Source organism: Rhineura floridana, chromosome 10 (assembly GCF_030035675.1).
Source record: "Rhineura floridana isolate rRhiFlo1 chromosome 10, rRhiFlo1.hap2, whole genome shotgun sequence".
In the NCBI taxonomy this organism is placed as follows: domain Eukaryota; kingdom Metazoa; phylum Chordata; class Lepidosauria; order Squamata; family Rhineuridae; genus Rhineura; species Rhineura floridana.
In genome coordinates, this window is record NC_084489.1 from 10,838,446 (window position 1) to 10,853,832 (window position 15,387).

General features: G+C 40.7%; 1 protein-coding gene across 1 annotated transcript in view; it reads left to right on the plus strand.

Annotated features, from left to right (window-relative positions):
- The window catches only part of AMPH (amphiphysin), a 199,302-nt gene that overhangs the window by 143,702 nt on the left and 40,213 nt on the right, over nt 1–15,387 (plus strand). Inside the window, exons 13-14 of the mRNA XM_061585728.1 lie at nt 4,153–4,294; nt 7,068–7,196. Coding sequence (XP_061441712.1) covers nt 4,153–4,294; nt 7,068–7,196 — 271 coding nt within the window. The remainder of the gene's footprint in view (nt 1–4,152; nt 4,295–7,067; nt 7,197–15,387) is intronic.

Consider the following 15,387-nt stretch of genomic DNA (forward strand, 5'->3'; position numbering starts at 1 on the left):
GAACCCTGGTCTTCCAAGTCATAGTCCAGCACTTTAACCACTACACTACACTGGCTCTCAGTCACTATGAACATGTGGGAAAGATCACTTGAATACCCCTGAAACATGGGATTATATCTCAAATGTTTTAGATGCTGAATACAGAAAATGAGATTGTTGGAAGAAACCAGGATTCAACAAATATATTTGCCTCTTCAGTTTGCCCAATGAAGCTGTGAAACACCTTCCTGAGCCGATCTCAGTTAGTTCTGCTTTCTGCCCTTAGGAACCTGCAGTTATGAACACCTTAATGTGGTGAGGGGGTTTGAGAGTGTCAAAAAAGCTGAGAGCAATGCCGTCAGGGGTCTAGACCAAGAGGCTAGACTCCTAGCAGGGGCACCCAAGGTGGAATGGTCAAAGCTGAGACACCAGACTAAGATGCATCCAAACTCAGAGGAAGGCAATGGTAAACCACCTCTGAATACCTCTTACCATGAAAGCCCTATGAACAGAGTATCCAAAATATAACATGAGATAGTGCTGGAAGATGAGACCCCCAGGTCAGAAGGCACTCACTGAGCTACTGGGCAAGAACAATGGACAAGTACGAGTAGCTCTGTGACTAATGACGCCACTTAGTCAAAGCCGAATGGAAGCCCAGTGGCTGATGCGCACAGATGCAAATGGAGAGTCTGGAGTTGTACGACGTACACAATAGGAACATGGAGTGTGAGAAGCATGAACCAGGGAAAGTTAGAAATTGTCAAGCAAGAAATGGAACGCATCAACATTACAATACTTGGCGTGAGTGAATTAAAATGGACAGGAATGGGACATTTTCAATCAGGCAACTACAAAATATTGTATGCAGGAAATGAGAAATTAAGAAGAAACGGGGTTGCTTTAATAGTGAGAAGTGATATAGCAAAAGCTATTAGGAGCTATAACGCAAGGTCTGAGCGAGTGATATCAATGAGATTTAATGGGAAACCTATTAACATAACCATCATCCAAGTCTATGCTCCAACAGCAAATGCAGAAGAGGAACTGGAGAGATTTTACGTAGAAGTACGGGAAGAAATTGATCACACACCAAAACAAGATATTCTGATAATCGTGGGGGACTGGAATGCAAAAGTAGGGAACAGAGAAGAACTAGGAATTGTGGGGAAATGGGGCTTAGGAGATAGAATTAAAGCAGGAGAAAGACTTTTATTGAATTCTGTGAAGCCCATAATTGGTATCTTGCAAACACATTCTTTTTTGAGCAACTGAAAAGATGACTGTACACATGGACATCACCAAATGGTCAATATAGGAATCAAATTGACTATATAATTGGAAGCACAAGATGGAGAAGTTCCATACTTTCTGCAAAACCAAGACCAGGAGAAGACTGTGGTACAGATCATGAACTAGTAATATCAAAAATCAGACTAAAGCTAAAGAAGAACTAAGCCAAAATACAATTTAAATAACATCTCAGAAGAATATAAAGATCAAATAAGGAACAGATTTGAGTCTTTAAACTTAGTTGACCAGAAGAACTATGGACTGAAGTCAGAGACATTATCAGGGAGGAATGCAAAAAGACAATACCTCTAGTTAAAAAGAGAGAAAAACCTCAATGGATGACTGACAAAACTCTTAAAATGGTTCAAGACAGAAGGAAAGCAAAAGCAAAAGGAGATAGAAACATGGTCAGAACCCTAAATGCAATAATACTGCGACTGGCACATAGGGACAAAGAGAACTATTACAGCAGTTACAGTATAGAAATAGAAGAGGACAACAAAAAAAGAACAAGAGCCCTAAAGGGAAATTTAAACCAAGAGTACTATTACAATACAACAATAAGGGAAGAACAAGAGCACTATTCCAAAAGATTAGAGAAATGAAAGGGAAATTTAAACCAAGAGTAGGGATGTTGAATAATCAACAGGGGAACACACTGACTGACCGAGATGAAATAAAAGGAAGATGGAAGCCATACACTGAAGAACTCTATAAAAGAGATACTAGGATGACAGATTCATTCAAGGAGGAACCATATGATGAAGAACCAGAAATTTTAGAATATGAGGTGAAAGCTGCTCTTAAAATATTTGGAAGAAACAAATCACCAGGAACAGATGGTATATCAATAGAGTTGCTACAAGTTACTGAGACTGAATCTGTCCAAATTTTGACAAAAAATTGTCAACAAATATGGAAAAGAAAACAATGGCCCACAGACTGGAAGCGTTCAATGTACATCCCAATTCCAAAGAAAGGGGATCCCCGGTAATGCAGAAATTATCAAACTATTGCCTTAATATCCCATGCAAGTAAAATAATGCTCAAGATTCTACAACAAAGGCTATTACCATATATGGAGCAAGAAATGCCAGATGTCCAAGCTGGATTTAGAAAGGGAAGAGGCACCAGAGATCATATCGCAAACATATATTGGATAATGGAACGGAGCAAGGAATTTCAGAAGGAAATCACCCTGTGTTTTATAGATTACAGCAAAGCCTTTGATTGTGTAGATCATGGAATACTTTCAAAGAAATGGGGGTGCCACAGCATCTGATTGTCCTGATGCACAGCCTATACTCTGGACAAGAGGCTACTGTAAGGACAGAATATGGAGAAACCGATTGGTTCCCAATAGGAAAAGGTGTGAGACAGGGGTGTGTTTTATCACCCTATTTGTTTAATCTATATGCAGAACATATCATATGGAAAGCGGGATTGGACCAAGATGAAGGAGGTGTGAAAACTGGAGAGAGAAATATCAATAATTTCAGATACGCAGACAATACCATACTACTAGCAGAAACTAGTAATGATTTGAAACGAATGCTGATGAAAGTTAAAGAGGAAAGCACAAAAGCAGGACTACAGCTGAACGTCAAGAAGACTAAAGTAATGACAACAGAAGATTTATGCAACTTTACAGTTGACAATGAGGACATTGAACTTGTCAAGGATTATCAATACCTTGGCACAATTATTAACCAAAATGGAGACAATAGTCAAGAAATCAGAAGAAGGCTAGAACTGGGAAGGGCAGCTGTGAAAGAACTAGAAAAGGTCCTCAAATGCAAAGATGTATCACTGAACACTAAAGTCAGGATCATTCAGACCATGGTATTTTCGATCTCTATGTATGGATGTGAAAGTTGGACAGTGAAAAAAGCAGATAAGAGAAAAATCAACTCATTTGAAATGTGGTGTTGGAGGAGGAGAGCTTTGCAGATACCATGGACCGTGAAAAAGAGAAATAATTGGATGTTAGAACAAATTAAACCAGAACTGTCACTAGAAGCTAAAATGATGAAACTGAGGTTATCCTACTTTGGACACATCATGAGAAGACAGGATTCCCTAGAAAAGACCATAATGCTGGGGAAAACAGCAGGGAGTAGAAAAAGAGGAAGGCCAAACAAGAGATGGATTGATTCCATAAAGGAAGCCACAGACCTGAACAGATGCTCTTGTGGGTAGCTGATTCATACGGTCACCATAAGTCGTAATCGACCTGAAGGCACATAACAACAACATTTGCCTCTTCACCAGGGATGAGGCTGCCGTTTCTATCTGTTGCCAGTGATTTCTACCAAGGGAGAAGACCTCCACCTCTCCCTCCAGTCCTCTAGCAAGCCTGGAGGGCTTGGAAGAAATGTGAGGATTTTTCTCACTAGAGTAGTACTTTGAATAAGGAAAAAAAGAGTGACATTTCTCCCTCTGTTTCTTATCTCTGTGCAAGGCAGGCCAGGCTCCTTCTCCTTTCCCAAGCCATTTTGGCTTACTAAAGGGGTGTGGGTAGAAGTAGTGAGGATGGATTGTAAGCTAAGTTGATACCTGAAGTCTTCTGGAAGAAACTTTAATCCTCATTTTCAAATGCAGCATTGTGCCCTTAAGAGATAATAAGTGAGTGAGGAGAATATAAAGGAAAAAATGAGAATTTTTAGAATTCTGGAAAGCAGAGTTCCTATACATCTAGGCAAATATATGATTGGTTTCCAGGATTTGATCCATTTTACATATAACATAATGAACCAAATGTATCAATATTGTAAATGGAAATATATATACTTTGTGGATGTGTTGTGTGGGAGCTTAAAAGTGGTATATATTAAACCAACAGTTTTATTTTTTGTAAAATAGTGTTTTGCGTTCTATTAGTGATTCAGGTCCACTCCGCATTGCAAAAACTCCATCGCCACCTGAAGAGGCCTCACCTCCACTTAGTCCTGAAGCTAGTCCGAATCATACATTGGCAGCACCACCTTCTCCAGCACCAGCACGGCCTAAATCTCCCTCACAGGTAGTATGAGCAGAATTAAGGGGAAGGTTTGGCAAAAATACCAAAAATAAAAAACCTACCAAAACCCAGCTAAAAGAAGTAAAGTTAGCCAGTTCTTCTCAGAGTTTGGCATTAGCAACCAGTTTCTACTGGACTGAATAGAACCACAGTCCCTACCTAAATATCATTTTGGAGGGGGGGGGATCTAGAGGCAGCCTTAGGCTTGTCACTTCCTTAAATGAGAGGTAAATGTTGGATTCCAGTGACCCACTTACCCTTGTCCTCCACTTGTCCCCCGCCCTCAGCCTCACCATCACACCAATTGGTGTGATAGCCATTTTTGTTGACCCCTTACTCCTCCACTTCCTTTGCTGCTCAGGAAAGAGTCTATAAGATGTCACCAGTGTCCTTAGAGCACCTGGCAAAGTGCCATCTTGTGCAAGGTGCTGCTGACACCATTTTGGAGATCCCCCCCCGTCTAAACAGGAAGAAACGAGGCAGTGGTATGGGTGTGCTGGCATCAATGAGGGATGGTGGAAAGAAGAGGAGATGGCAGGATTTGCCAATCTCTTTCTACCCTCCTCCACCCTACAGCATGCCAGCTGATAGCTGGTTACCTGAGGGGGGTGTCGGTATTTGTTCCTTTTTTAAAAAACGAAAGAAAATCTAAAATGTTTTAATTACTTTACTACCTTTCAAAGAAAAGAACTATTAGTCCTTTACTATTACTGTGGTGAAATCTCTGAAGACTGAATTACAGTCTGCCAGCTGCATCTGCCATAAATCCAAACAGTGGATTTACCATGGCTATTTTTACCCTCCCAATATAAAAGGAATATAATTTCCTTTCCTGAAGGGTAAATGTGGTTTGATTTCTTTTGTCCCTGGCTGTCTTCTAGTCTGTAAGAAATGTGTCAGCACAGTATGCTTGTTGCAGCTGGAGAGAATTTTTAAAAATGCTCTGACCTGATCCAGAGTATGCAACATACGAGAATACTGTACTTTACCAGTGTCAAATATTGCCATTGACTTTCTTTGATTAGTCATTCTCTTACAGTTTAGTTTAATATTTTTGCAGGATTTTGATTCACTTGCTACAAAGAAGTATATTGTCAGATCAGGTGTTCACTTCTTCAGAGTTTAGTGTATATTTCTAAGTTGAATAACTGTAGGATGGAGGTGGGAAACCTTTGGCCCTCCAAATGCTGCTGGGCTGCAACTCTCACCGTCTCTGACCACTGACTATGTTGGTTGTGGCTGATGGAATTTGAAGGCCAACAACATCTGGAGAGCCCCAGACTCCATATCACAGGTGTAGAAAAAAAATTGTAAGGTTTTATTACAATCAAGCAGAATAGCTATCTGCTTAAATAAATAAATCTGAATCCAAAGGTGCCATCCTGTTCATGGAAGGGCCCATTGCGTGAACGAGAGTGGCTTTGAATCTGCAGAGGCTTCTGCAAACAGGAAAGGGGAGGCAATTCTAACTGATTCTGCATTCAGTCTTCCCCCCCCCGCCTCCTATGATATTCAAAAGGACCCTAAATTTTCAGAGCAGATTTTCAAGGGCACCAGTTGCTGCAGAAAGGAGGAATCAATGAAAAAATGACCTCTTCCTCTTCTCAATCCACAGTCTTTTATTGCCACTGTGTTTCTCAGAATGTGAAAAAGAAAAAAACACAGGAAGAAAAAAGAACATGCATGGGATTGCACAGTTAGGATCTAAAGTATATACCCATTAATACTCATATTACCATATTGGTTAAATTGGACTCCAGATCTACTTACATATTTTTCAAAGTTCATTAATTATCAAAATACAGAATATACAAATTCCTACAAAATACAAAATATTAGCTAGCAGGTGTTTGACCACCAGAGATTTGTAATTTTGTGTAATTCTATAATATATCATATCCTGGTTTACACAACATGATAAGCCAAACTATGGCTTACCAGGACTGTGTGAAGGTGTGGGCTGCCAGAGAGGAGCCCACAGTTGCTTTTCTCCTCCTTGGCCTCGTTTTGCTGTGGTACTGCGCTAAGATTTGGCTTAGCCTGAACCCAGGCTTGTGATTAAACTCTGTAGCCAAGTTTTAGGTTAGCTTAGTGCAGCACAGTGTGGAGGCAAAAGGGACTAGGGAGGAACAAAACCATAGTTTGGCTTACCATGTTGTGCAAATCAGGCCACTGTGGTTAATTGGTCTGCTTTAATTTCCAGCTGGTGCATCCTTTTTTACTTTTTCAATTTGAGAGGCATAAAATACGTGAAATGATAATATTTATTAAAGTACCTACTTGTTCAAAATGTGTTCAAACTTGCACAAATACAGTAGAGCCCCGCTTCTTGGCGTTCTGCTAATACTGCAGTTTTCAGTTACAGTAGGGCCCCACTCATACGGCACTTGTTCCGCTTTTTTGGCATTTTTCGGGCCTCAGGTGCCATTTTATTGTCAGTGTTCCACTTTTTGGCGATTTTCACTTTTCAGCGGGGGTCTGGAACCTAACCCACTGTGGGGCCCTACTGTACAGGTGTTGGAAGAAAAATTAAATCAATCCTATTGAATCTCCAAATTATGACTTCTTGGTTGGGTCTGCCACTCTTAGAACACAGGAACACCAATATTTGAAGAATATTTGAAGTTGGCAATATCTTAAAGTCAAAATGATGCAGGATTGATCAGCACCAACCTTGAAATATTGACAAATTTATGTTCATTTTATCTATGCCCCAAATCAACTTAGTGGAATCTTTATTTTAAAATTATACTTCCAACATTTTGTTTTTGTTTAGCTGAGAAAAGGACCCCCAGTCCCACCACTACCTAAACTTACACCAACAAAAGACCTACAACAGGAGAATATCATCAGCTTATTTGATGACAATTTTGTTCCGGAAATAAATGTGACGACTCCTTCACAGGTGAGTCAGGGCCTGAACAGGTTGCTCCAGTCGCTGGCAAAGGCTGTTTACTTAACTTCAGGACATCTCATACATTTTTAGTGGTGAACTGGGATAATCCCAGTTTATCCTCACAACAATCCTGATAGATAGGTGAGGATGCAAGTTAGTGAATTCAACTATATAATCAGGAAGGGGGAACCTGTGGCCCTCCAGATGTTATTGGACTTGTAACTCCCATCAGCCCCAACCAGCTTGGCTTCACCAGACAGTCAGAGATGGTGGGAGCAACATCTGGAACATAGGAAGATGCCCTATACCAAATCAGGCCATTGGTCTATCTAGTTCTGTATTGTCTACGCAGAATGGCAGTGGCTCTCCAGGGTTTCAGACAAGGCGGCCTTCTCAGTCCTATCTAGAGATGCCAAAGATTGAGCCTGGGACGCAGCAAAGCAGATGGCTCTGCCATGGATCTGACCCTTTCTTGATGACAAAAGGTTCCCCATCCCTAGACACAACCATGACTCCTATAGCTGCATTACTAATCTTACTATAGTTTTTTTTTAATTATTATCACATTTATATCCTGACTTTCCTGAAATAGCTATGTGGTGAAGACATTTAGACCTCTGATTAAGTAGTTGCAGAATTGATTCCATATCAGTGAGACAGCAAGGTGGCAAGTGTAGATTAAATGCCCTCTAGAAGCCTATTCAGACACTCAGAAAAAGTAGTCACAGTCTAACATGCTAAGTTAATCTATACTTTTCATTATTGTTATCTGTGTTATATGTTGTGTAGAATGTTTTCAATACTTGCAGTAGAAAAACAGTTTGTAAGTGCAGTCAGTAACCTTGCGTTTGAGGGGCTCTAATGGGCCAGCCCCAATATTGGGCATAACTATGTTTAAGAATTGCTGAAATAGCCGATATAGTCTGCTTATTTCACTGTATGTATCTTGCAAAGTTGCAAAGAATAAAAAAGATTCTTTTAAAAAATGGACTTTGGCCCTCCCTCCTGAGTAAAGCAGTAATTTTCTATAAGAGCAAAGTACAAAGTGATAAGAAGTCAGGGCAGCCAGCCAATGAATTCTCACTTACATCACCAAGGAAGCTCCTTATATGTATGTATATGGGGAACAGCTGCAGCACTAGGGGGACTGAAGAAGACCTGCCCTGAGAGTGAGTATCAGCATCTGGGTACTTGCTGCTTGCTGCTCTGGGTTGCTGTCTTTTGAGATAGCGGAAGTCCCCGGTAAGTGCTGCAAGGACTGGGAGCCCTTGCCTGACCCTGGCTCCAGAGAGAGGCCGCAGTTAATTGTGCAGCCTCTTACATCAGCTCCTGGCTGGGTCAGGAGGCATAAAAGCCCGGCTGCCTTTGGGTGGCGGGACTGCCACTGGCGGGGTCACCACCAAAGGGCATTGCTCCTTGGGGAGCCCCTGAGGGAGTGCCGAGGGCTAGAGCACTCCTTCCTTCCTTCCTTCCTTCCAACCAATCTGGAGGAGATTGGTAGTAGAGAGGGCATATGGCTTATGTGTAGTTCCTGCGCAGGGTCAGAGCCTGTGCAGTGAACTGAATGATAGGAGAAAGTGTCCAGATGCCATCAGAGTGAGAGTCTGTAACTGGCAGAAGGCTAGCCCTCCCTGGGTGTGAGACAGAGGGGAGTAGATGTGCCCTGTGTGACAAATATTGAGTGGGTCTGACTGTTCCCAATTCTCGCAGAGGTCTACTGGGATAATTGGCTCAAGTAGGTTTTGTTGGTGGGCTCTTGTTGGGTTCATATCAGGTGTTTAAGAGGAGTCTTACTAAGGAGGGACATGGGTGATACCACCCCAATTTCAGTGATCATGTATACGCATGGGGGGTGAATTACCATAGAAGACGAGGGCAAGACTATCTACGCCTTGTTCCTCCCTCCCACTCCTCTCATGGATGGGTTCCTCGTTGTTCATCTGCTGTGTCCATTGGCCTGTGTGTGGTGTTGTTTAACGCCAGATTGGTACACAATAAGACCACACTCATTATTTATTTATTATTTATTATATGATTTATATCCCACCCTTCCTTCCAGCAGGAGCCCAGGGTGGCAAACAAAAGTACTAAAAACACTTTAAAACATCATAAAAACAGACTTTAAAATACATTAAAACAAAACATCTTTAAAAACTTTTTTTAAAAAAAGCTTTGAAGACATCTTTTAAAAAAAGGAAAAAAAAGGTTAAAAACGTATTAAGAAAGGTTTAAAAAAATATTAAAAAGCAATTCCAACAGACGCAGACTGGGATAAGGTCTCAATTTAAAAGGCTTGTTGATCCATCATCCATGATTTGATCGTGGATGAAGGTGCCGATTTGGTGTGCATTACCGAGACCTGTGTGGATGAGCTGGGAGGAGTTGATCTGACCCAGCTTTGCCCACCTGGATACTCAGTGCAACACTAGCACAGGCTGCAGGGATGGGGGGAGGGGTTGCTGTGGTCCATCTCTGTTACGAGGAAACCACTCTGTCTTGGAGCTGGCTGTGAGTGCCTGCACCTGGTGTCGGGCCAAGGAGACAGGAAACTAGGGTTGCTGCTGGTGTGCCATCCACCCTGCTGCCCAGCAGCTTCTCTGACCGAGCTGGCGGAGGCCATTTCAGCTGTGGTATTGGAGGAGCCCAGAACGATAGTGCTGGGTGATTTCAATGTCCATGCTGAGGCTGCCTCCATTGTTCTGGCTTGGGACTTCATGGCCTCCATGACAACCATGGGGCTGTCTCAAGTTGTCACTGTCCGATGCATAGGGTAGGGCACACACTTGTCTTGGTTTTTGCTCCAGATGGAGGAAGGGGTGGTCTGGAGATGCGGGGTGGTGGTGGATGTCACCCCATTGTCATGGTCAGCCCACTCCCTGGTGAAGTTTTGCGGCTGCAATGACCCTGTTTAACCCTTGTCACACTATGGAATAGCAAGGCATGTCGGGCTCTTGACACGGTTGCCCCCATGGAGCCCGGTTTGCACCTTGGTACACCAGTAAGCTAAGGGCAATGAAACAGGCTGGTCGACAGCTAGAGCGCAAGTGGCGAACGTCATGCTGTGAGGCTGATCAAGCACGAGTAAAACATAACTGTGTGGAGGTGAGGGTGGCGAAGAAGGCCCACTTCTCTGCCTCCATCGCATCCTCAAGCAGCTGTCCAGTGGAGCTTTTCCATATTGTCAGGGGTCTGTTGACATCAACTCCAGGAAATGGAATTTTAGACCCTTTGGAGGCCCACTGTGAATTGTTTGCAAGGCACTTCGAGGGTAAAGTTGCTCGCCTCCGTAGCAGTCTTGATGCCTCCTCCACATCTACTGCAGTCCCCAATGAGGTGTCCAGTGCAATGTCTGCTGTAACTTCTTGGGAACGGTTTCAGTTGATGCGGCCTGATGAGATAGACATGGTGCTTGTGATGATGTGACCAGCAACATATCCTCTTGACCCTTGCCCTTCTTGGCTTATTAAAGCTTGCCGAGGGGGTTTGACCGAGTGGATCCAGGGTGTGGTCAACGCATTGTTGTGGGAGGGAGTGGTTCCAGCCACCCTGAAAGAGGCAGTGATCCAACCACTCCTGAAAAAGCCCACCATGGACCCATTGGTCTGCGACAACTACTGACCAGTCGCAAATACCCCCTTCTTAGGAAAGGTGATTGAGAGGGTTGTGGTGCAGCAATCGCAAGTACTCTTAGATGAAACAGGTTATCTTGACCCGTTCCAGTCTGGGTTCAGGCCTGGTTATGGGACTGAATTGACCTTGGTCGCTGTGATGGATGACCTTTATCGGAAGAAGGACAGGGGGAATGTGACCCTGTTACTCTTACTTGATCTCTCAGTGGCTTTTGATACCATTGACCATGGTATCCTTCTGGGCCAACTTGGTGAGATGGGTATTGGAGGCACTGTTTTACAGTGGTTCTGATCCTATCTCTAAGGTTGTTTTCAGAAAATAGCATTGGGTGATTGTCTTTCAGCCCCCTGGCAGTTGTGCTGTGGAGTGCCGCAGGGTACCATCTTGTCCCCTCTGGTGTTTAACATCTATATGAAGCCCTGGGGAGCGGTCATCAGGAGATTTGGAGCAAGATGTCAGCAGTACACTGACGATACCTGGCTCTATTTCTCTGTAACATCTGAATCGGGAGACGCCGTGCAAGCCCTGGACTGCTGCCTGGACTCAGTGGTGGGCTGGATGAGGGCCAGTAAACTGGGTCTGAATCCTAGCAAGACTGAGGCGCTGAGGGTTGGTGGTTCCCAAGTTCACATAATTGGTCAGTTGCCTGCTTTGGATGGGGTTGTACTCCCTCTGAAAGAGCAGGTCCGTAGGTGCTTCTGGATGGATCCATCTTTGTCACTAGAGGCCCAGGTGACTTCAGTGACTAGGAGTGCCTTTTACCAGCTTTGGCTGGTAAGACAGCTGCAACAGTTTCTGGACCAGGATAGCCTGACCACTGTTGTCCATGCACTGATCACCTCCAGGCTGGATTATTGTAATGCGCTCTATGTGGGGCTGCCCTTGAGGTTGGTCCGGAAGCTGCAGCTGGTGCAAAATGTGGCGGCGAGACTGCTCACTGGAGCAGGGTATCGCCAACATGTCACCCCACTACTGAAAGAATTGCACTGGCTGCCCATTTGGTACCGGGTCAAGTTCAAGGTTCTAGTTTTGGTGTACAAAGCCCTATACAGTTCAGGACCAGGATACTTGAAAGACCATCTTATCCCTTATATACCCAGTCGATCACTGCGCTCTGCAGGTGAGAAGCTCCTGCAGATACCATCTTATCAGGAGGTCCGTTCTGCACAACATAGGAAACGGACCTTTAGTGTGGCAGCACCTACCCTGTGGAATGTCCTCCCCTTAAATATTAGACAGGTGCCATCTCTTATCTTTTCAGCGCCTATTGAAGACTTTCCTCTTTCAACAAGCCTTTTAAGTTGAGACCTTATCCCAGTCTGCATCTCTGTTGGAATTGCTTTTTAATATGTTTTTTAAACCTTTTTTTAAAAAGCAATATGTTTTTAACCTTTTTCTTTTTTAAGGTGTCTTCACAGCTTTTAAAAAATGTTTTTAAAGATGTTTTGTTTTAATGTATTCTAAAGTCTGTTTTTATGATGTTTTAAAGTGTTTTTGGTGCTTTTGTTTGCTGCCCTGGGCTTCTGCTGGGAGGAAGGGTGGGATATAAATCAAATAATAAATAAATAAATAAAATATGGCATGCCTGACACCTGGAGACAGGGCAAGCAGACTTTCCAGGGAGTCTGCAGACATTTAGGTAAACTAGTTGTCTCTAGGAGAAGGCATGGAGAAGCACAACAGACAGACAGCAGCTGATAAGACCATGGGATACAAAAGTATATAAAAGGCAAGGCTTTACAGCTCACACTACCCTCAACTCCTGCTGGAGTGAGGGACAAAGAGAATACAGGAGAAGCATCTATCTATTCCATCCATGAGATCTGATGGATAAAAGCTTTTTTTAAAGATGTTTTATTTTAATATATTTTAAAGTCTTTAAGTTTTTAAGATGATTTTAAGATGTTCTAGAGAGTTTTGTTTGCTGCCCTTGACTCCTTCTGGGAGGAAGGCCAGGATATAAATTTAATAAATAAATAAATAATGATGTATTATGACATGTATATTTCTTTTTTTTTTATATATAATTTTTATTCAAATTTTTCCAAAAACAAACAAAACAAAGTAAGAAAAAACATAACAATATTACAACAAAAAATGAAAATAAAATGGTTGACTTCCGATTTGTCACAAATCAGCTATAAGTATATAATATACATCAAACCTGTCCCTTAATATATATACATACATAGTCCCTTTTCTCCATAAGCTGTCTTAATTAATCATCAAATCCCAGTATCATCATTTTATTTTGATCTTTTGACAAAAAGTCTAAGAGAGGCTTCCAATCCTTAAGGAATGTATCTGTCGATTTTTCTCTAAGTAAACACGTCAATTTATCCATTTCTACTAAGTCCATTAATTTCAATAGCCATTCTTCCATTGTTGGTATTGATTCCATTTTCCACTTTTGTGCATATAATAATCTTGCTGCCGTAATCATATATAATATTATTCTTCCATATTTCTTTTCTATTTGTTTATCCATAAAGCCCAATAAAAAAAATTCTGGTTTTGACTGAATATTTATTTTTAAAATTTTTTGCATCTTCCTGCCTATCTGTGCCCAGAATAATTTTGCCTTTTTACATGACCACCACATATGATAAAAAGATCCTTCTTGTTGATTACATTTCCAACAAACATTAGAGACATTACTATACATTTTTGACAGCTTTTCTGGAGTCATGTACCAACGGTACATCATTTTATAAAAATTTTCTTTAAGATTATAACATAATGTAAATTTCAAGCCTTTTTTCCACATATTTTCCCATTGATCCATTTGTATGTTATAACCAAAATTTTTTGCCCACTTTACCATGCACTCTTTTACTTGTTCTTCCTCCATATCCATTTTCAGTAAAAGTTTATACATTTTCGCAATTATGTTTTCATCATTTGTACACAAACCTATTTCAAAATCAGATTTACTTATTTCAAACCCATACATTTTCTTATCCATTTTATATCTTTCTAACAATTGTAAATAAGCAAACCAATGAAAACTATATCCTTCCTTTATCAGTTGTTCTCTCTCTTTCATTGTGTATTCTCCATGTACATTTTCTAATAGGTCTTGATAAGTTAACCATTTCTCTTTTCCAGTCATTTCTCTTCTATAAAACGCTTCTTGACTTGAGACACATAATGGTATTTTCGAAAAAAACCTTGGTTTATATCTATTCCATATTTTCAACAGAGGACGTCTTATAAAATGATTGTTAAAGTCTACGTTTACTTTTACTTTGTCATACCATAGATATCCGTGCCATCCCCACTTCAAGTTATGGCCTTCCAAATCCAATAGTCTTTTATTCCTCAATAAAATCCATTCCTTTATCCAGACTAAACAGCAGGCAGCAAAATAAAGTCTCAAATTTGGTAATCCCAGTCCTCCTCTTTCTTTAGCATCTTGAAGTAATTTAAATTTAACTCTTGGTTTTTTTCCTTGCCATACAAATTTAGAAATATCTTTTTGCCATTGTTTAAAAGGTAAATCAGAGGATATTACAGGTATTGTTTGGAACAAAAACATCATTCTCGGTAATACATTCATTTTTATCACAGATATTCTACCCATTAATGACAGTTGTAATTTATCCCATCTTAGCAAGTCTTTCTTAATCTCTGTCCATAATTTTTCATAGTTGTTATGGAACAACTTTGAGTTTTTATTTGTCATAATAATACCTAGATACTTCAACTTTTTTTCTATTGTAAAATCTGTCTTGTCCATTAACTCTTTCTGTTCACTTAAAGTTAAATTTTTCACCAACATCTTTGTTTTTTGATTGTTGATCTTAAATCCTGCTAACGGTCCAAATTCTTTTAATTTATCCATCAATATATGAATTCCTTCCAAAGGGTTTTCTAATACAATTATCAAATCATCAGCAAATGCTCTCAATTTATATTCTTCTTTTTTTATTTTCAAACCCGAAATCCTTTTATCTTGCCTTATATCTCTAAGCAGCACTTCTAAAACCAAAATAAATAAAAGGGGAGATAATGGACATCCCTGTCTTGTACCCTTTTGTATTTCACATGAATCCGTTAAGTCTCCATTAACAATTATCTGGGCCTTCTGTGATGTATAAATCGATCTAATCCATTTTATAAAGTTGTCTCCAAAATCCATTTGCTCCAAAACCTGGAACATAAATTTCCAATTCAAATTATCAAACGCTTTTTCAGCATCTAAAAAAATCAAAGCTGCTTGTTTATCATTTCGTTGTTCTAAATATTCCAACACATTCAAAACATTCCTGACGTTGTCACGTAATTGTCTTTTAGGTAGAAACCCTGATTGATCTTCCTGAATAAATTGTTGCAATATTATTTTCAATCTTTCAGCCAAGATCATTGTAAAAATTTTATAGTCATTGTTCAATAGAGATATTGGCCGATAATTTTTTGTTTTAGTTAAATCTTGGTCCTCTTTAGGTATTAATGTTATATTAGCATTTTTCCAACTATCGGGTATCTTTCCCTCTTGCAAAATAGAATTCATTGTAGACTGTAGGGGTAACAAGAGTTCTTCCTCCAAACATTTATAATACATTGCAGA